The sequence below is a fragment of the Oncorhynchus mykiss genome, chromosome 20, assembly GCF_057628025.1.
Source record: "Oncorhynchus mykiss isolate SJ-2025 chromosome 20, ASM5762802v1, whole genome shotgun sequence".
NCBI lineage: Eukaryota > Metazoa > Chordata > Actinopteri > Salmoniformes > Salmonidae > Oncorhynchus > Oncorhynchus mykiss.
Window position 1 is genome coordinate 32,858,618 of NC_143041.1, and position 21,600 is coordinate 32,880,217.

General features: G+C 43.4%; 2 protein-coding genes across 8 annotated transcripts in view; both read left to right on the plus strand.

The window, feature by feature from the left end:
- ppm1ba (protein phosphatase, Mg2+/Mn2+ dependent, 1Ba) overlaps positions 1 to 11,762 on the plus strand; it is a 47,101-nt gene extending 35,339 nt beyond the window's left edge. For 3 of the 7 annotated variants that reach the window (XM_036956121.2, XM_090212936.1, XM_090212935.1), the window contains 6 exons: positions 92 to 209; positions 6,401 to 6,512; positions 6,804 to 6,861; positions 8,794 to 8,810; positions 8,940 to 8,991; positions 9,228 to 10,244. In XM_036956121.2, coding sequence (XP_036812016.2) covers positions 92 to 209; positions 6,401 to 6,512; positions 6,804 to 6,861; positions 8,794 to 8,810; positions 8,940 to 8,970 — 336 coding nt within the window. In that variant the 3' untranslated portion in view covers positions 8,971 to 8,991; positions 9,228 to 10,244. Of the gene's footprint in view, positions 1 to 91; positions 210 to 6,400; positions 6,513 to 6,803; positions 6,862 to 8,793; positions 8,811 to 8,939; positions 8,992 to 9,227 lie in introns of all 7 variants that reach the window. The other 4 variants (XM_036956122.2, XM_090212938.1, XM_090212937.1 and 1 more) reach the window with 2 other exon arrangements.
- Positions 11,763 to 11,975: 213 nt separating this feature from the next.
- On the plus strand, positions 11,976 to 21,282 carry slc3a1 (solute carrier family 3 member 1). The gene is made up of 10 exons (XM_021576370.3): positions 11,976 to 12,668; positions 13,552 to 13,731; positions 13,843 to 13,985; positions 14,151 to 14,276; positions 17,920 to 18,039; positions 18,540 to 18,664; positions 18,888 to 19,089; positions 19,240 to 19,422; positions 19,672 to 19,794; positions 20,714 to 21,282. The coding sequence occupies exons 1-10, from the start codon at positions 12,188 to 12,190 to the stop codon at positions 21,140 to 21,142; spliced, it is 2,112 nt and encodes a 703-aa protein (XP_021432045.3). The 5' UTR covers positions 11,976 to 12,187; the 3' UTR covers positions 21,143 to 21,282.
- The last annotated feature ends 318 nt before the right edge of the window (positions 21,283 to 21,600 follow it).

Genomic DNA, 21,600 nt, shown 5'->3' on the forward strand with positions numbered 1-21,600 from the left:
TTTGGAAGCTCTTTCTCTCGTTTTGATATCAGCGTTAAGAGCCCCCACATGTAATGATTCTCTCTCCATCCCTCTCCCCCCTCCACCACAGGGAAGTCGGGATAACATGAGTGTTGTGTTGGTGTGTTTGCCAAACTGCCCTAAAGTGTCAGAGGAGGCGGTGAAGAAAGATACAGAGCTGGATAAGTTCCTGGAGTCTCGCGTGGAAGGTGAGAATGATTGTACACGTGACTCCCTTCCCCTCCATCCTGTTGTCTTCATCCAGGCTGCCGTCCCATTCTCTAGTATCATTCTGTAGTACCATTCTCTACTACTGTGCACTCGTTTCCTCCCCCTTACGGCTTTAAAAAGCATAGATTTAGGATTGGAGGGAGTTTACAGCATATTTCAGACTTGCTTTTAAATCCATGTGGGGAAGTGAAGGAGTGACACACAGGGGAGAAGGTTGGAGAATCCGACCGCAGCCCCAGTCTAAATGTATTACACTCCCATCCAGGACACAATTCCAATCAGTGTTGTAGTACTCTAGTCCGGTCTCGAGACCGCATATTGGGTGTCTCATTCTTGTCTCGGTGTTGGATACATTTGTACTCCGTCTTGACTCTGTTTTGGACAGTGAAGACTCGTAATTTCTTCCCGAGACCAGCGGAGTAAAAAACATAATTATCAGCTTACATTCAGTCACTGCTTCGCCAGGCCAAATATATCCACTCCTTTCTTAAAACATAAATACAGTATCTTAACAGCCTTTATATCTATTATAGACAAGAGGACAGTGGTGAACCTATAGACCTTCAGTGTGACAGGTTAGTACAGTGGTGAACCTGTAGACCTTCAGTCTATCATAATACCAGCGCACTCATGTAGGAGAGTGCACTTCTTGTAAAACACAAAGGGCCAGTGGTGTAGAGGAGGGTATAAACCGTATACCCACTTTTTTTTCCAGTGGGCATTGCTTATACTCACTACTTAATCCCTAGTGATGCGTATCAAAATAGTGTAGTTGAGGTATACAACTTATCGATTATGTAGTACAATAGAGAAATCACTCACAAAGTAGCCTACACAATTGCAAAGCACGTGAAACATATTCACCTGCACGCTGCACACACAACCTAGTTTCAGCAGAATATCATACGCAGACAGCAAGAGTGTGCAGTTCTCAACTGGTTATTTTATGGAGCAGCTCACAGAAGAATGACATCAATAGCCGGTAAAGTAGGAAAGACGTTTCAACTTACACACCAGTCAATTGCTAACTAAGGCAACAATGGGTATGCTAAGGTGTCATTGTACGCTGATGATTGTTTTCTTTTAAATCCACATTTTGGATCCCTCCAGCCTCATAGAGGATCTAGATACTTTTCCTAACCTCTCTGGATTACAACCAAATTATGATATATGTACTAAACTCAGCAAAAAAAAAAGGGGCCCTGTTTTGCAAAGATAATTTGTAAAAATCCAAATAACTACACAGATCTTCATTGTAAAGGGTTTAAACACTGTTTCCCATGCTTGTTCAATGAACCATAAACAATTAATTAACATGCACCTGTGGAACAGTCATTAAGACACTAACAGCTTACAGACGGTAGGCAATTAAGGTCACAGTTATGAAAACGTAGGACACTAAAGAGGCCTTTCTACTGACTCTGAAAAACACCAAAAGAAAGATGCCCAGGGTACCTGCTCATCTGCGTGAACATGCCTTAGGTATGCTGCAAGGAGGCATGAGGACTGCAGATGTGGCCAAGGCAATAAATTGCAATGTCCCTACTGTGAGACGCCTAAGACAGCGCTACAGGGAGACAGGACGGACAGCTGACCACGTGTAACAACACCTGCACAGGATCGGTACATCCAAACATCACACCTGCGGGACAGGTACAAGATTGCAACAACAACTGCCCGAGTTACACCAGGAACGCACAATCCTTCCATCAGTGCTCAGACTGTCTGCAATAGGCTGAGAGAGGCTGGACTGAGGGCTTGTTGTAAGGCAGGTCCTCACCGGACATCACCAGCAACAATGTCTCCTATGGGCACAAACCCACTGTCGCTGGACCAGACAGGACTGAAAAAAAGTGCTCTTCACTGACTAGTGGAGGTTTTGTCTCACCAGGGGTGATGGCTGGATTCGTGTTTATCGTTGAAGGAATGAGCGTTACACCGAGGCCTGTACTCTGGAGCGGGATCAACTTGGAGGTGGAGGGTACGTCATGGTCTGGGGCGGTGTGTCACAGCATCATCGGACTGAGCTGTTGTCATTGCAGGCAATCTCAACACTGTGCGTTACAGGGAAGACATCCTTCCTGCAGGCTCACCCTCCGACATGACCCTCCAGCATGACAATGCCACCAGCCATACTGCTCTTTCTTTGCGTGATTTCCTGCAAGACAGGAATGTCAGTGTTCTGCCATGACCAGCGAAGAGCCCGGATCTCAATCCCATTGAGCACGTCTGGGACCTGTTGGATCGGCGGGTGAAAGCTAGGGCCATTCCCCCCAGAAGTGTCTGGGAACTTGCAGGTGCCTTGGTGGAAGAGTGGGGTAACATCTCACAGCAAAATGGGCAAATATGGTCCAGTCCATGAGGAGGAGATGCACTGCGGTACTTAATGCAGCTGGTGGCCACACCAGATACTGACTGTTATTGACCCCCCCCCCCCCCCCTTTGTTCAGGGACACATTATTCAATTTCTGTTAGACAGTTTATTCTCAGTTTTTGAATATTATATTCATACAAATATTTACACGTTAAGTTTCCTGAAAATAAACGCAGTTGACAGTGAGAGGACGTTTCTTTTTTTGCTGATTTTATAATATGTGTTGGAAAATGGTCTGGTGACGTGGACATATTCGGTATATCCCGAAATAAATAAATCATTTCACTTAATTTTAATAGAAAGTTAGCAAAAATAGTTAAGATCTTGCTACCATGGAAAGGAAAATACATGTCTGTTTGTTGAAAAACTCTTCAGTCATATCCGAGTTTATGAGAAAGAAATATTCAATTTGATTTTGAACGGCAAACCTGACCAAATTAAACGGGCCTACTTATTTGGAGGGCAGAAATGACTAAATATTAAAGCGTTAGACCTCGCACTAAAGGCTTCAGTCATATAGGTTCAGTCATAAAGGTTATAGTCATAAAGGTTATACTTGAAGAGAATGCCAAGATTGTGCAAAGCTGTCATCAAGGCAAAGGGTGGCTTCTTTGAATAATCTCATATAACATTTACTTTGATTTGTTAACAATTTTTTGGTTACTACATGATTCCATATGTGTTTTTTCTTAGTGTTGATGTCTTCACTATTATTCTACAATGTATAAAATAGTCAAAGTAAAGAAAAACCCTTTAATGAGTAGGTGTGTCCAAACTTTTGACTGGTACTGTATCTCGCTAGCAAGCCTGCCAAGTTTAGCCAGTTAGCTTGGGTGCTTGGTTGGGACAAACATGCATTGGCAGGCAAGCTGCAGAAGGACGAGGAGGCACCAATTCCCCATTGTTTATCAGTGCAAGTTTGACGGCTGAAAAAGATAGAGGTTTTATGTAATGTTTCTTTGTTAGATTTTAGCTCATCTTGCTCTGGCTAGCATTAGTTGTTGATCTTGTTGTTGTTGAGGTGCAACTGAGGGAGAGAGAGCCTACCTTTTCATGGCTGTTTGATCAATAGGACTGTAACGTTCCGAAGTGTAAGCGGACTCCTGTGGTGTTAACATATTTGCAGAAATCCATTCAGGTGTATTATGTGGCATTTGACAAATGCGTTCTAATGATCTAAAGTCACACTGTTGCAACTGCCTGTAAACACACAATCCAGTTCAATGGGAATGATGGCAGGTCCTTGTGGCAAATGGCTTGTTTGTATAAAGGCTTACTGTAGCTCTGATTGGCTACAGCGCCCCGGTCTGTGTAGACTCCGGTCCTGGAGAAGACCGATGTTTATGTTTGGTTTTGTTTACTGGAGTGTCTATTCATTTTTCAAAAGCACGGCCGGCATGACAAGCATGTCTTGTCTTGGCTGTGTGCCTAGGGTTCGCTGTCTTGTTTGAAGATGAACCTTCACCCCAGTCTGAGGTCCTGAGCGCTCTGGAGCAGGTTTTCATCAAGGATCTCTCTGTACTTTGCTCTGTTGATCTTTCCCTCAAACCTGACTAGTCTTCCTGCCGCTGATAAACATCCCCACAGCATGATGCTGCCACCACCATGCTTCACCGTAGGGATGGTGCCAGGTTTCTTCCAGATGTGACGCTTGGCATTCAGGCCAAAGAGTTCCATCTTGGTTTCATCAGAACAGAGAATCTTGTTTCTTATGGTTTGAGAGTCCTTTAAGTGCCTTTTGTTAAACTCCAAGCGGGCTGTCATGTGCCTTTTCCTGAGGAGTGGCTTCCGCCTGGCCACTACCATAAAGGCCTGATTGGTGGAGTGCTGCAGAGATGGTTGTCTTTCTGGAAGGTTCTCATCTCCACAGAGGAACTCTGGAGCTCTGTCAGAGTGACCATTGGGTTCTTGGTCACCTCCCTGACCAATCCTCTACTCCCCTGATTGCTCAGTTTGGCCGGGTGGCCAGCTCTAGGAAGAGTCTTGGTGGTTCCCAACTTCTTCCATTTAAGAATGATGGAGACCACTGTGTTCTTGGGGACCTTCAATGCTGCACAAATGTTTTGTTACCCTTCACCAGATCTGTGCCTCGACACAATCCTGTCTCGGAGCTCTACGCACAATTCCTTCAACCTCGTGGCTTGGTTTTTGCTCTGACATGCACTGTCAACTGTGGGACCTTTATCTATCTTCTGATGGCTTTGCTTATGGCTGACTTAGCTAGCTAGATTTGTCTCCCCAGAAACCAGCAAAGAAAAATCCTGATTGGATATGTTTTTCTCTTCAGTGTTAACTCTTTCCTTTCTAACAAAAACTGAAGAAATTAAATCAGAACATCATTGAAAATAATTTAATTATCATTGTTATATTATTATATATTTTTTCTAAATCCTTAGGCCTTCTCTGAAGGCGTAGAAGGCCCATTGTTCCCTACTGTGTTTGGTTTAGTAATAATTTGTAAATTGGCTCTATTTGCCCTCAGCCTTCCTTTATTCACTATTCTGAATGTCTAAAGAATCCATATGTTATGAAATATTATTATGGTGGTGATATGACAAAATTACAATCATGGTCTTGAATTGGACTCGCATCTTTCTTGACTCGGTCTCGGACCAATTGTCCCCCTCCCGGTCTTGACTCGGGCTCGATTTTCTCCGGGCTTGGTTTTGAATCAGTCTCGCTTTAGGTGGTCTCAAACACAACACTGCCTCCAATCCATCACACACACTTAATAAACCTCAACCCGCCTAGTCCAAGACAGCCAGGTAGACTGACTGACTGACTGGCTGACTTAGGCCAGCTGGAGCTCAAGCGAACACCTATCAACTCCCACTGAAGCACGTTAATGTCCTGACCCTCTTTCCCACTCCACATTCCCTCTCTTTCTCTCCTTCACTCGCTGCTTTTCTTCCAACAGTCTCCCTCTCCCTTCTCCTCCTGACTCCATCATACTTCTCTTCACCCCGTTTTAGAATACTCTCTGTCTCTCCGTCTGTCTCTCCGTCTGTATCTCTCTCCCTCTCTCTTGCAGTCTTGACAAATGACCAACTCTGTTTCTCTCTTATCATCTTTTTCGGCTGTCTTTTGGACATTTGACATACTCTAGCAAGCAGGCGAGAGTTTTCTAAAGTCTTCCGGGGTTATGTAAACTCTTCTCCCTGGAGTTGGCCCGGAGCGCTGTTTGGCTGGAAGCGCAGGCGGGAGCTGCTGCCAAGCAGAGAGGAATGCTCTGCTTAAGAGAGGAATGCTCTGGCGGAACATCTAACTGGCACCTGGCCTAACCAGTCCAACTGGGCTGCAAGGGTTTCCTTCTCCCGCCTCTTCTTGTCTGCCTCTCTCTCTCTGACCTTTGTTCCTTTGTCTCATGCACACACACACACACACACACACACACACACACACACACTAAACATTCTCAAACTCACTCGTCTCACAGCAGTTGTGTTTTTTTGTAGCAATCTTAAATGAATCCCAACTTATCACACCCCTCTTATATCTCTATCTCTCTCTCTCTGTCTCTCTCTGTCTCTCTCTCTGTCTCTCTCTCTGTCTCTCTCTCTGTCTCTCTCTCTGTCTCTCTCTGTCTCTCTCTCTGTCTCTCTCTCTGTCTCTCTCTCTGTCTCTCTCTCTGTCTCTCTCTCTGTCTCTCTCTCTCTCTCTCTGTCTGTCTCTCTCTCTCTCTCTCTGTCTCTGTCTCTGTCTCTGTCTCTCTCTCTCTCTCTCTCTCTCTCTCTCTCTCTGTTTCTCTCTCTGTCTCTGTCTGTCTCTCTGTCTCCCCCTGTCTCCCCCTCTCAGAGATCTTAGAGAAGGCAGGAGAGGAGGGTATTCCCGACCTGGTGACGGTCATGAGGAACCTGTCCTCAGAGAGCATCCCTAACCTGCCACCAGGGGGAGGCCTCGCCAGCAAGTAAGAGCCCCTCACTTTACTCTTGTACCTGCCTTCCCTGTAATCACACACAGTCCTTAGACTCACATGGTGAATAGCTCCTGTGTAAATGTCATCCTTGGGTAAATGGTTTAGTAAAAAAAAATCAAAAGTTAGACAATGAACATATGGGCCATGTCAAGGAGTAAGAGGGATTGATTTAATGGGTTAGTCTTAAACCGTTTAGGTTAGTCCTAAACCTGTAATGTGTACTTCTTGACTTCTAGAGGGTGTGTTTACTTCTCTCACTGTGTGTGTGTGTTCACCACTCAGACGCAGTGTTATCGAAGTAGTGTACAACCGGCTGAACCCACACAGGGAAGTGGATGGGGTGAGTATCAGGATGCTCTTTTCTTTTCTCAAATGTATTCTAGAACATATATTCCACTAATATATGTCTATATAGATATTTGAACCTCTTTCATACCCCTGTCTTTCCGACAGTATGTTTCCCCTCTCATCAGACTGCCTTAGCCCTACACTAGACCTAGCCCTGCTGGATACTCCACTTTTTACTCCTTTTGCTCTGTCACTGAGATTGTTTTGTTGTCTAGCAGTCTGTAATATATTTTTTTATTCATAGAGCACAAGCTACACACAAAATATTTATCCATTCTGGAGCTCAAGGATGTCACAGCCACAGAACTAGAATGGTCACTATTTCTATGGGCACAGCCCATCATTCTATACATGTGCTGGTACTGAAATTTGGAAAACACGTTTGTTTTCATAATATTATTTTGAATAGTGTTGCACCATTTTTCTAGCACAATATAGGCTAACCTTCTACAATGTAACCGTTAACTTCCTTTCAACGCACAGCATTTCAATCAAATCAAATTGTATTTGTCATTTATTTGCTTCAACCACTGGCTTTTATTAGAGACTGGTGTTTATTTGCTCAAATGTGGAATTCTGTTTTCTTATACCATGATAAAGGCATTAAAGTTGTGGCCCGGTTGTTGTGGCCAAATAATAACATATTCTGTAGATTAGAACCAGCAGGACAGAAATGGGACAGTCAACGAAAGCAAGCAAGACACGTCGGGGACAGGTTTTTTTCCTTCTGCTTATGTCTTTATACAGTCTAAGATGAAGTTGTCCCTACACAGACTGAGAATCAATCAATCAAATGTATTTTATAAAGCCCTTTTTACATCAGCAGTTATTGTTGATAGATACCCAGACTAAAAGCCCAAAGAGCAAGCAATGCAGAGGCAGAAGCACAGTGGCTAGGAAAAAAACAACCCTCCAGGTGTGATATAGGGGCAACATTATTCTACATCCAGAAACTCAAAAGAACTATCTATTTCTATGGGAATCTGTTACACCCCATTTCCAAACCCAAACCTCTTCATATAATCATTCCCACATGCATGCAATGCTGTGATACTAACACACAGTAGCAGTCCTCTCCATGGATGACACCCAGTTCCATCAATTAACGCCTAACATCTATAACCCATTATCTTATGCATGACTAGTAGATTCTGTCCAGCTGCCAAAACGCTACTGGCTGTGCTGTGTGCAGATGTTTGACTCATGATAATGATGTCGTGTCCTCTGATGGTTTGGTTGATATAGAGCAGCTGCATGGTGGTGGGGAAGGTGCATGACATGCTGTGGCCTTGCTGTATAACAGTCGGACCGTATGTATTCTGGCACACTGAGACCCCTAGGACCTTGTGTGGGCTGAAGTCTATGATGGGGATGCCTGTGTGAGGACATGAACTGGATACATAACTATTGATTTGCGTGTGTGTTGGGAGTTATGACAACTAATCCAGGGTTTGGGTTCTGAAACGGGACCCTCCAGACCGTGTGTGTTTCTGTGTGTATCCTGTTGGATAGTGTGCTGTACTAGGTGCATGGGATTGGCCCTTTGACTCTCCTGTGATATGTTGTGGTGTCTTGGTTTGTCTTGTGTAAAGAGAGCTTGCGGTCTTTGCGCACCCTTAGCAAAGAATGGGTGTTTGTGTGTCTGTTTAAATCTTATACACACACACACACAACTGCTCTCCCTCTCTTCCTTGTTGCCCCTGCTTCTTTCTCTGATACTGACATCATAGAAAACAACTTAAGACTTGTCTGTGTAACGTAGCAAGACGTCTACACACACACTTTTATATGGAGGCACACACATTCAAAGCAAGTGTGCGCATGTCCTCAGATAATGTCATACTTTACACACTCTTGATAGACACTGAGGGTTAGCTGGTGCATACTTGTAGATCTAACTGTGTGTTCACTCTGATTAATGCAGCCCTCCTGTATCATTTGGTAAGTTCACACATACAAATACATTCCTACAGTACTCACGCCACCTTTACCCTTTACTCTTTGCTCAGTCGTGTCGTCTTCAGGGAAAGTGTTCAAATTGGCACATTCTTAATCTGACTTGTTTTATAGGCTACCTCCTTTGGGGATGTACCAGATGTGATTGTCGAGCACTTCAGGAGAGGTGCTTATCTCTGAGATCTGGGGAGCGATCCCTGCTTGTCTCCTTGGAGTGGAGTTGGTTTTGTTGTGTAGGGGGCCATTTTGGATTGGTGTGACGTAAACAAGCCAGGACTGTGTGATTAGGAGTCTGTCATTAGGTAATATGGATTTACTTGTCATGCTGTTTCTAACAATGTATTTTCTCTTCTTTCACTTTGCCTCTCCTCTCCTCCATCTCTCTCTCTTGCTGTCCCACAGACTGGAGCAGACCTTGAGGACCCCTGGTAACTGGCCATCAGAACTGCCTGTTCCTACAACGGGACTCCTTTATACACAAGACATCTTTACTCACTTTATTCCTTTTTTATTTTTCCTACGATACCAAGAGATCGATTGGACCATAAATGACGATTTAAAAAAATCACACAAAAAATCAGTTAACACACAACACAAAGGATTGCAAAACATTTTTGATTAAAAAAGGGTGTTCAAAAAGCACTCGCACATCTGAGCTGTCTTTGCTGCAGGTGCATGCTAACAATGGAATAACATGAGAAAAAAGAAGAACCGCGCACACGTTAGAGCTTTGTTGAAGGCCTTGAGGCCGATACGTAAAGCTTCATAAAGAACAGCGATACTAGCAAGAGTAGTGTGCAGGTTTCTTCTTTTTTCTCATCTTAAAAAAGGGGGGAAAGAAAGACTGCGATGGTGGTATAAACGATGTATACAAAATATATATATACTAGACAAATTAAGACTTGTTGTTTTTTTTCCTTTTTATAGCTTTTTTGTGGTTTTTCTTTTTGTGCTGATGAAGAGACACGAGGGCCATAGTTGGGACATTTTGTGGCCCATCCCTGTGCAGTCTGGGGTGCCTTTTTCCCCATCGCTGAGGATGGAGGAGCTAGCAACCAGCTGTAAACTGACCAGGCCCCAAGTCCCTGCTTCCAGACACAAGGGGCCCTACAGAGGACCACCACTGGGTCAGGGACTCACTGGCCTGTGGCTGCCTGGCTGGACATTGCTACTGGGATTTCAGATAGACAAACCCAATGTGTGGACAGGATAGGAGTGACTGGCTGCATTCTATGGCATTACTTGTGTGGAAGGGTTTGGAGACTGATCGCTTTTTGCACCTTTTCCCCTCACTTTTTCTCTCCAACCAACAACAAAGAAACAACGGAGACCCAGCTAATGTTTGCATTGACAGACACTGCCTCAACTTCAACCATTTCACTTCCATAAGCTTTCTAGCCTGCTGTTGATCAAGAAAAATTTAAAATATATATAAAATCCATATATTTTTGATTTATGTAAAAAAAAAAAAAAAAAATGTGTCATGTGGCCTACTGTGTGTTTGTAAAGATGAGGAAGTTGCTGGTTTGTTGACTTTAGGAGTCAAACAGAGATCTTGATTGACACGTGAGGAAATCTACGTGGGTGTGTACAAACCAGCCACCCAAGGACTCTGGGTTTTTGGGCTAAAGGGATTCTAACTGTCCACCAAAGCCTCACTACTCGTTTCTCCTTGCACTTCTCTCTCTTTCTTATTAGTTTATCCTATGTTCTGTCTTTCCTCACCCTCCTTAAAATGCAGAAACGGACTCTTGCAACAACTTGCCTTTTTATTCGATTTTTCTCAGATAAATAAGTGTGTTCTTTTTTTCCGTTTAGCAATTAGAAATTTCTAGGCAATGATGATGTTCACCTTTAGTTTATTTTTCAAATGCCGTGTTAATAGTGTAATATGGTTGTTCCATTGCGTTCTCTAAATTTCAATAGAAATTGCTTGTATGAAAAAATGAAACCAATGAAATGTGTTAAAAGGAGAAGTCAAGCATGATTTAGTGTGCCGGAGAGGGGTGAGGTGGCTCTCGGCCCAGGTTTCTGGCTTGGCTATGATCTGGTACACAAGCCTTGGTGCCATGTGACTTAGGTACTTGAATGTTGGGTGTGGTTGTATTTTTGCAATATTGATTTTCATGAGATTATAAAAAAAATAATTGTGGGGGGGTTGAATAATTTTTTAGCTGTGCATGTTTTGTGTTGGAGGAGTGTGGGATGGGGGTCAGACGGGTGGGGTGGGGGTGATGGTCCTGGTTAATGGGTATGTTTAAGCTATAGTAGACACTGGGTTAAGAGGGTGTGGGGCTGCTTTGAATGTAATTCACCTTCACACTACACTGCACAGGCTGAGCGGAGGCTACAGATGCTTTCCTCCCCCTGGTTATTTGATGACAGAACTTACCCTGGCATTTAGTTTTCATTGTTTCATTGGAATATATAGGCTATAGAGTCCCACGTGGGGTTATATTAATACGATCTTTATTCTCACTCATCTTCCTCCCGAACTGGAGCAATTTGCTGGTCCCGCCCCCTATTACTAACTGTAATGATTGAAAAATGAGAATGTTTGTGATGTTTTGGGGGCTGGAAATGAACTTGGTGATTTAGTGCCCATGTTATTCATCCTGATTTTCCTTTTATCTTTTTTTGTGTATCTACAAGTATTGATATATAGAATGGTGATCATTTCCACATTTTATTTATTCCTGATTTTAGCCTTTAACATGAGAGGTGCTGTATTTGAGAATGGTATACGGTTATGATGTGTGTGTAGGTGTGGCAGGGTTTGCCCCGCCCCCTCTGCAGGGTCACCTGAGTGATGAGGGGGTCAGGGGTCGATCGTGAGTTTTCACCATACCTCCTGATAGTTCCCAGTATAACATTGTGATGTTTCAGACCATACCGTGAGCATAATCTTCAATAAAGGATGGATACATTTAGATGAAATTATGTTCTGTGTGTTATTGTTCAGTCCTGCATGGGTGTATACACGCACACCCACACACACACACAATTTAGTGTTGGGATTTTGGGTTGTCCTGTTATCAAACTGATAAAATGGTGACATTATATGAATGACATCTGTTTTGTCATAGTGTTTATTGTACAGTTGTGCCAGAAGAAATTGCACATAAATCATAATCTAAAGATGTATCACTCACAATTCTAATCTTCTGATTCTAGGGAAATGTGGCTGCATTCAGTCTTAAAGTTAACTCGATGTATTCAAGCCCATTGCATTCAAACCAACAAATAGAGCAAGAGGATAATCTCTGACCACACGTTTACAACTCTCCAATTTCCCACATTCCGGGGGAGTTGTACTATGGACCCTGTGACTAGTGCTACCTTTTACAGAGTTGTTTGAACGAATGATTACAAGGAGTCAGTTAATCTCAGCAAAGGATTTAGAAGTAGACGGTTACATGTTCATAGACATGAGCTCTGGTACAGCCAACGGTAGCAGTATGGAACTGGGGGAGTGCATCCAAAACACGGGCTTCCATGAGGATGACGAGACAGAGGATGCTGTTGGTGGAGACGAAGAGAACAGGACTTCGACGGTCAAGATGTCCCCGGGCAGAGAGGAGGATACTTATACCCAAATCAAACCTTACGCGGGCATGCCTAAAGAGGTCCTGCTTTTATATTCAGTCCAAGCTCGCTACCGACTACCCCGGGAGATCCTGTTCTGGCTGACCATTGTGTGCACCTTGGCGCTGGTCGCACTGACCATCACGGTGATCGTTATGTCGCCCCGTTGCCTCAGCTGGTGGCAGTCGTCTCCTGTGTACCAGATATACCCACGTTCCTTCAAGGACTCAGACAGCGATGGTATCGGAGACCTCAAAGGTAGTATATTCCTAATTATTTAGAGTAGTCTATTTTCTTGTAGCCTACTTGGTGTTCATATTCATTCCTAATTCATAAAACTTTGGTTAGCACCGTGAGCACTATCCAACTCCTATGAATTATGGTGCATATTACTAGGCCTATGGCTACACCATTCTATTTGATGAGTCTATTTAAGAGCATAATGAGTGCTTTCATGGAATCATTACCACCGGGTATTGAAGTCCGAGGATTGTTGTTCCTGCTTTGAATTGCACTTGTTTTACGCATCACTCGTTTTACAGGCTTACATTAGGTGGTCATTAACATCAGTCTCCAAACATCCCCTCATATTTCCCGGAATCAAGGATACATAACATCCTGAGCAACAAACCCGTTACAAGCCCAATACTCTTACTGTAGCCTTCCTCTATTAGAACTACCACAGCTCCAGCTAAGAGGTCTGGTCCTTTATGGTACAGTAGATATTGGGCTCCTGAGTGGCGCAGCGGTCTAAGGCACTGCATCTCAGTGCTAGAGGCATCACCACAGACACCCTGGTTCGAATCCAGGCTGTATAACAACCGGCCGTGATTGGGAGTCTCGTAGGGCGGCGCACAATTGGCCTAGCGTCGTCCGTGTTTGGCCGGTGTAGGCCGTCATTGTAAATAAGAATTTGACTTGCCAAGTTAAATAGATTTAAATAAATAAAAATATATTGGCTTCCCCCCTTAGCCAGAGAGTTAATGGTTCAAGCCAAACCTTGAATATGGCACAATAACTATATGTATAGTTAGTGTCAAATTTCAGAAAGCTAAGAATTATGTGTGTCAGAGTTCTAAAGTTCATGCACAGACATTTAGTTTAGCCACTGTTGATTAACATTGATGCACCTTATGTTCAGGCATCTTGGATAAACTGGATCACTTTCAGTACCTGAACATCAAGGCCATCTGGATCAGTCCGTTCTACAAGTCTCCCATGAAAGACTTTGGCTATGATGTGGAAGACTTTAGAGACATCGATCCACTCTTTGGCTCCATGCAAGACTTTGATGACCTCCTCGCTGCCATGCATGACAAAGGTGAGCAATTTGGACAAAATATGTATATTTTAATAACTGTAATAGTAGTACAATTCCTCACTTATTTTCCACCGCTCTCCTAAGTGTCACCTTTGACCTCTCTTCCCCCAGGGTTGAAGCTGATCATGGATTTTATCCCTAACCATACCAGTAACATGCACCAGTGGTTCAACCTCAGCAGTAGTGGACATGCACAGTACAAAGACTACTATATCTGGGCCAACTGCAATACTACCCATGCCCCCAACAACTGGGTGAGGATCATTTTCACTCTGTCATTGATTATTATTATTTAAGTTCTATTTGTAGAGGGATGACCAGAACAGAGTATTAACCAAATAACTGTACTCCCCTGTGTGTGTGTGTGTGTGTGTGTGTGTGTGTGTGTGTGTGTGTGTGTGTGTGTGTCTTCGACACAGGTGAGTGTGTTTGGGAACTCCTCCTGGACGTATGTTGAGGAGAGGCAGCAGTGTTACTACCACCAGTTCCTCAAGGAGCAACCCGACCTCAACTTCCGCAACCCACATGTTCGGAGAGAGATGACTGTAAGATATTACTCATGCACACACACACACAATATGTGGCCGATCTAAAGACATGTTCCGAACTTTGGCGACTAGTAAGTATTTTTGAAACCTTTCGCTTTGGGCTGGATGTGTCTGTGTAGTTTATACATGCATAATCTATGAGCTGAATTACTGTGTTACCTCAGTTAGCCACAAAAATCACAAAATTTGAAAGCGACAAGTTTTTTGGAAGCTGTGCTGCTCCATTTTCCCTACATGGGCTAGCCCTAGAACCCAAACAATTCCAGTTGTAGACAATGAGCTTCAGCCCCTTGCTAGCTGTCACTTAAATGGCAAGACACAAACAGCAGAGCGAGAGCAATGACACGGTGCACGTATCTGCACATATGTGACGTAGTACGCAATTTCCGGGGACCACTTTTGGCTCATGAGCGCTACTTTCAGAACTACTGGCAAAAAAGTATACAAAATAATCTCTTTAATCAAAGAATTATACATTTATCATGCTATATACATGATTTATTTCCTAGCTATAAGACCCAGTTTCCAAATGAATGATAAAGAGTGAGAGGGGGGGGCTGAGTGATGAATGAGTGAGAGTGGCCCTGTTTTAGGTGATGATTGACGTGCTGTGTATGAGAAACAGAGAGGAGTTGTTTTCAGCCCCATTCACCCCCTCTAGTCTCTTCTCACATGAGTCTACCTAGGCTGGGTGGGGGAAGAGGGAGTCTGGCGTCCCTCTCATGTCACAGAGAAGCCTTTATACTCAGTTAGCTGGCATAGTAAGGTTTACCCGAGAGAAAATAATCCAGGCTATCTTCTATGGTCACCTATGCAAGTATAAAAAACTGGGATCTCAGCAGCCTTTACCAATGTGTTGCTACATTTGCTGTGGTTATTGATTGATGTTTTATCCTCTGCTTTAGTGGCCAGGGTATTCATTATCTCTGAGTAGTTACTATGGTTTTTACAACTGGAGACGGAGTCAGAGAGCCCAAAGTGCAGGACACGGACCATGTATAACCAGTGTATGCCTGTGTTTTATCTATTGATGAGTGACTAGGTGTGTCAAGTGACATCTGTGGACCTTAGTTATGAGAACAAGCAGACATTATACTGGACATGAGTTACAATCAATACATTCATGTTGAAATAACTATCATATGTAGACTGAAGAAAAACATAAATGCAACATGCAACAATTTCAAAGATTTTTACTGAGTTACAGTTCATATATGGAAATATATGGAAATCCCATTTGCCCGGTACAGTTGAAACCGGAATTAATACTTGAAGAGCACACTTCTCCAGCGTGCCAGTGGCCATAGAATGTGAGCATTTGCCCACTGAAGTTGGTTACGATGCAGAACTGCAGTCAGGTTAAGACCCTGGTGAGGACAACGAGAATGCAGATGAGCTTCCCTGAGATGGGTTTCTGATAGTTTGTGCAGAAATTCTTTGGTTGTGCAAACCCACAGTTTTATCAGCTGTCTGGGCGACTGGTCTCAGATGATCCAGCAGGTGAAGATGCCAGATGTGGAGGTCCTGGGCTAGTGTGGTTGTATTTATTTCATCTTTATGTTGTCTGCATTTGTAAGTCTGGTTGGACATACTGCTAAATTCTCTAAAACGGTATTGGAGAGGCTGCTTATGGTATAGAAATAAATATTAAAATCTCTGGTAACAGCTCTGGTGGACAATTCTGCAGTCAGCATGCCAATTGCATGCTTCCTCAAAACTTGAAACGTCTGTGGCATTGTGTTGTGACAAAACTGCACATTTGAGTGACCTTTTATTGTCCCAGCACAAGGTGCACAAGTGTAATGATCATGCTGTTTAATCAGCTTCTTGATATGCCACACCTGTCAGGTGGATGGATTATGTTGGAAAAGGAGAAATGCTCACGAACATTGATGTAAGCTTTCTGTGAGTTTGCACAATTTCTGCTGTTTTATTTCAACTCATGAAACACTTTACATGTTGCATTTATATTTTTCGTTCAGTATATACAGTTGAAGTCGGAAATTTACATACACTTATGTTGGAGTCACTAAAACTTGTTTTTCAACCTCTCCACAAATTTCTTGTTAACAAACTATAGTTTTGGCAAGTTGGTTAGGACATCTACTTTGTGCATGACACAAGTAATTTTTCCAACAATTGTTTACAGACAGATTATTTCACTTATAATTCACTGTATCACAATTCCAGTGGGTCGGAAGTTTACATACACTAAGTTGACTATGCCTTTCAACAGCTTGGAAAATTCCAGAAAGTTATGTCATGGATTTAGAAGCTTCTGATAGGCTAATTGACATAATTTGAGTCAATTGGAGGTATTTCAAGGCCTTCCTTCACACTCAGTGCCTCTTTGCTTGACATCATGGGAAAATCAAAAGAAATCAGCCAAGACCTCAAAAGAAAAATTGTCTGGTTCATCCTTGGGAGCAATTTCCAAATGCCTGAAGATATCACGTTCATCTGTACAAACAATAGTATAAACACCATGCACCCACGCAGCCGTCATACCTCTCAGGAAGGAGATGTGTTCTGTCTCCTAGAGATGAATGTACTTTGGTGCGGAAAGTGCAAATCAATCCCAGAACAGTAAAGGACCTTGTGAAGATGTTGGAGGAAACAGGTACAAAGTATCTATATCCACAGTAAAATGAGTCCTATATCGACATAACCTGAAAGGCCGCTCAGCAAGGAAGAAGCCACTGCTCCAAAACTGCCATGTACAGTTGCAAACTACGGTTTGCAACTGCACATTGGGGCAAAGATCATACTTTTTGGAGAAATGTCCTCTGGTCTGATGAAACAAAAATAGAACTGTTTGGCCATAATAACCATCGGTATTTTTGGAGGAAAAAGGGGGAGGCTTGCAAGCCGAAGAACACTATCCCAACCGTGAAGTACGGGGGTGGCAGCATCATGTTGTGGGGGTACTTTGCTGCAGGAGGGACAGGTGCACTTCACAAAATAGATGGCATCATGAGGGAGGAAAATTATGTGGATATATTGAAGCAAGACATCAAGACATCAGTCAGGAAGTTAAAGCTTGGTCGCACATGGGTCTTCCAAATGGACAATGACCCCAAGCATACTTCCAAAGTTGTGGCAAAATGGCTTAAGGACAACAAAGTCAAAGTATTGGAGTGGCCATCACAAAGCCCTGACCTCAATCCTATAGAACATTTGTGTGCAGAAATGAAAAAGCATGTGCAAGCAAGGAGGCCTACAAACCTGACTCAGTTACACCAGATCTGTCAGGAGGAATGGGCCCAAATTCACCCAATTTATTGTGGGAAGCTTGTGGAAGGCTACCTGAAACATTTGACCTAAGTTAAACAATTTAAAGGCAATGCTACCAAATAGTAATTGAGTGTATGTAAACTTCTGACCCACTGGGAATGTGATGAAAGAAATAAAGGCTGAACTAAATCATTCTCTCTACTATTATTCTGACTATTATTCTTTCATATTCTTAGGATCACTACTTTATTTTAACTAACCTAAGACAGGGAATTTTTCTAGGATTAAATGTCAGGAAATGTGAAGAAAAAAAACTGAGCCCTGCTTTCTTCACGCTGCAGATTTTCTATGTGATTTTAAAAGCCATAGGCCCTGTATAACTGCTTCCGTTCATCTCTCTCTTCAGGAGATCGTTCGTTTCTGGCTGGAGAAGGGAGTGGATGGGTTCCGTATGGATGCTGTGAAGCACATCCTAGAGGCCAAGCACCTGAGGGATGAGCCCCAAGTGGACCCACAACAAGATCCTGTAAGCCTCATTTCAGCCCATATACCTCTGATCGTGGGGTAGGCTGTACCAGATTTTCCCCCTAATCACTCTTGTGAATTAGATACAGAGAAAAGGTCTAAGGAAGTCACTCAAAGGCCTGACAAAATGAATATGTTTTAATGTAAAGTGACGCCTAACAACATTACTTCATCACAGAGTAATAGCATGGGCATACTATAACAGGCTACCAGATTGTTCAGCATAGGGGAATGAACTTTCCCCTGGAGAGAACGAGAGGCCAGGCTTTCTGATAGGCTACGTTCTCACAGGGAAGGGATTACTAGGAGCATATTTCTCTGGATTTGAGAGTCACCGTTATTTTCCTCATTCGGCACAATTACACCAAGCCTCAGCGGTAGCACAGTAACTAGAGAAGGATTGTGGAGGAAGTAACCTCCACTGATACCATCTCTCCCGTCTTCTCTCTCCCCCCTCTGGCCCTGGTTTTTCTCTTTCTTCCCCTCTCTCACCCATTTCAGGATACAATTGACACAGAGTTTGAGCTCCACCATGACTACACCACCACTCAGTTAGGGCTGCATGATATCCTGCAGGCCTGGAGGGGAGAAATGGACGTCTACAGTAGAGAGCCAGGCCGATACAGGTATCCCACTATCCATTTCATCTTCCATAATTTGTCAGTAACCCTTTATACATGTGTAATACTGCTGTTATTACTCCAGTAACAACATTGTTATAAACATGTTGTACATTGTACTACCTAGGTATAATGGAAACTTAATATCAAGTGCTACAGATTTTTCATATTCTGACTCACCTTGGAGTTAGTGGTATATTTCAATTTGTATTGTCCTAACGTCCAACAGGTTTATGGTAGCTGAGTCCTATGACTATGAGGAGACTGAAAAGACCATGATGTACTATGGGACACCCTACGTTAAAGAGAGCGACTTCCCTTTCAACTTCTATCTGATGGACCTGCCAACTAATCTGACTGGAACTGGGGCTCAAGGCCTGGTCAATCTGTGGATGGCCAACATGCCAGTAGGGAAATGGCCAAACTGGGTGGTAAGTGGTTAGAAAAAGAGAACTTGTCAACATCAGACATGTAAATATGCAGTGTAACATTATGAGATAGCAGATATAAAGCTGTATTGATAAGAATTGCACATCAAAAACAGCATTTCCCGCTGAGGAATGGTTCCATTCTGTCTTTAGGTTGGGAACCACGATAAACCTCGTATCTCCTCCAGTGTTGGCCAGGAGTACATTAAAGTGATCAACATGCTACTGCTCACCCTGCCCGGCACACCCAGCACTTACTATGGAGAGGAGATAGGCATGATGAACATCAATGTGACCATTGACGAGATCCAGGACCCCTTTGGAAAGTTTAACGCTGTAAGTGTACCGAATCTAGAATGCATCCACTGAAGTCAAATGTTTTGAACGTTGATAGAAATTTCATGGCCGACATGATTCCATATTCTACATGACAGACCATTGTAGCTCTTTCTACACAATATATTTATATCTGAACAAGCCCTTGGTCTATAGTAAGATCAGCACTCAACCTGTTCTGGGCCTGCTTGTACAACAGTCAACATCCAGGACTCTAATGCTGACACATGTGCCTGTTCCATGCTGTAGAATGCCAGTCGTGACCCTCAGAGGTCCCCCATGCAGTGGAGTGATGGGCCGAATGCTGGCTTCAGTGATGCCAATCATACCTGGCTGCCTTTGCACCCACACCACACAACAGTTAATGTGGAGGTAGAGTACACTCTTTTAGTGATGAGATCTGGGTTACACTTCTGAGTAAACAGTCATGAGCGCAGTGGAACATTGAAACAACAGTCTCTCCAGGATTCCGTGTTCGCAATTTGTTGTGTGCAAAATCAACAATTCCCTGCATATTATTAACATTTTATATTTTAGTAATTTAGCACAGGGTTTCCCAAAGTCGGTCCTGGGGCCTCAGCTTTCGGTTTTTGCCCTTACACAGCTCATTCAAAAAAACAACTCATCAACAAGCTTTGATGATTTGAATCAGCTGTGTAGTGCTAGGGCAAAAACCAAAACGTGCACCTGGGGGGAACCGAGTTTGGGAACGTTGATTTAGCAGACGCTCTTATACAGAGCGACTTACAGGACTAGTTAGAGATAAGTGCCTTAAGGGCACAGACATGTTTCACCTAGTTGGCTCAGGGATTCGAACCAGCAAACCTTCGGTTACTGGCCCAACGCTCTTAACCGCTAGGCTACCTGCCACCCCTATTATGAAAGGGCATGCTAATTTGACCAATCACTGCACCATTTCTGCATTAAACAGGCAAATCGTAACAATATCGTCTCATAAAAATGACCCATTACCGCAGTACAAAAAGAGGCCTCGCAATTTCAACCAATCATTGCACATTTACTGCATGGTATGGTTCAATCAAGCCACACATCAACAAACCTTTCCCCTCGTCAGCGCATTTTTGCAACAAATTGGACAAAATCATTGCATATCACCATGCAAAATGTCAGAATTGCTGCAGCAAAATCAAGCAGTTTTGCCCACAAATACAGTATCATGAAAACCTGGTGGGACTGAAAAGAACAGTATTATGAGGTTGTCTGTATAGTAGTTCACGGTCATTGGATTGATACAATCAATTCTCTGTTCTATTCTCCATGCCCTCTCCAGGCTCAGCAGAAAGACAGCGGGTCAGTACTGTCTCAGTACCGGGCCCTGAGTCTCCTGCGACAGGCCCAGCTGCCTCTCCATCGGGGATGGATGTGCTACATCTGGAGCGATGCGGATGTCTTTGCCTTTCTGAGGGAGATAGACGGCTTGGACAAGGCTTTCCTCGTGGTGCTCAACTTTGGAGCTGACTCTGTTATAAACCTCTCGGCCATAACAGAGTTGCCGGAGCAGCTAACACTTCATATGAGTACCAAGCAGGAAAACTATGGGATGCCGGTGATTAAATCTTCAATTTCCACGGCGCGAGGGGAGGGGCTGCTACTTGAGTACTCCACCCACATGCGGTTCAACCCTGGCCACGCCTCCCAGTGTTTTGTCTCAGAGAAGGCCTGCTACCTGGGAGTCTTGGACATTCTGTATAAGTGCTGAGTACTGCAGCCTCAGAGTGGGAGGAGAAATCACCATGTCCTCGACAATCAAATGTGTTATGATGAGACTGGCTGTGATTGAGTCAGTGTTTGTTCAAAAAGTTTATTTGTTCTCATTAAAAACGGCATTCATTTTCCAAATGTCTTTCTCTTCTCACCACAAATATGCAGATGAAACAACTTACTTGAAGTTCTCACCCTTCTAATGTCACGACTGTCATACTGCAGATCAGGGGTGTCACTCATTTATCCCCGGGGGCCGCATTCGGTCTTCACGAGGTCCGGGTGCTGCATTGAAAATGTGTTATTTCCTCACTGTCAAAATGAGCAAAAGATAGTCCTCTATCCATTGTTTTTGGTATTTTAATTTGGGTGATTATTAGTGAGTTGGACACAGTCCAGAAACTGTATAAATGTAGGTCTGTTAACATTACTACACTGTTTTGATTTGGTTTTAGT

Coding starts and splice junctions, on each gene's coding strand:
- slc3a1 (XM_021576370.3), top strand. CDS start 12,188: ATGATTACAAGGAGTCAGTTAATCTCAGCAAAGGATTTAGAAGTAGAC. Junction 18,665..18,887: donor AGAGAGCCAGGCCGATACAG/GTATCCCACTAT, acceptor AACGTCCAACAG/GTTTATGGTAGCTGAGTCCT. Junction 19,090..19,239: donor GGAAATGGCCAAACTGGGTG/GTAAGTGGTTAG, acceptor TTCTGTCTTTAG/GTTGGGAACCACGATAAACC.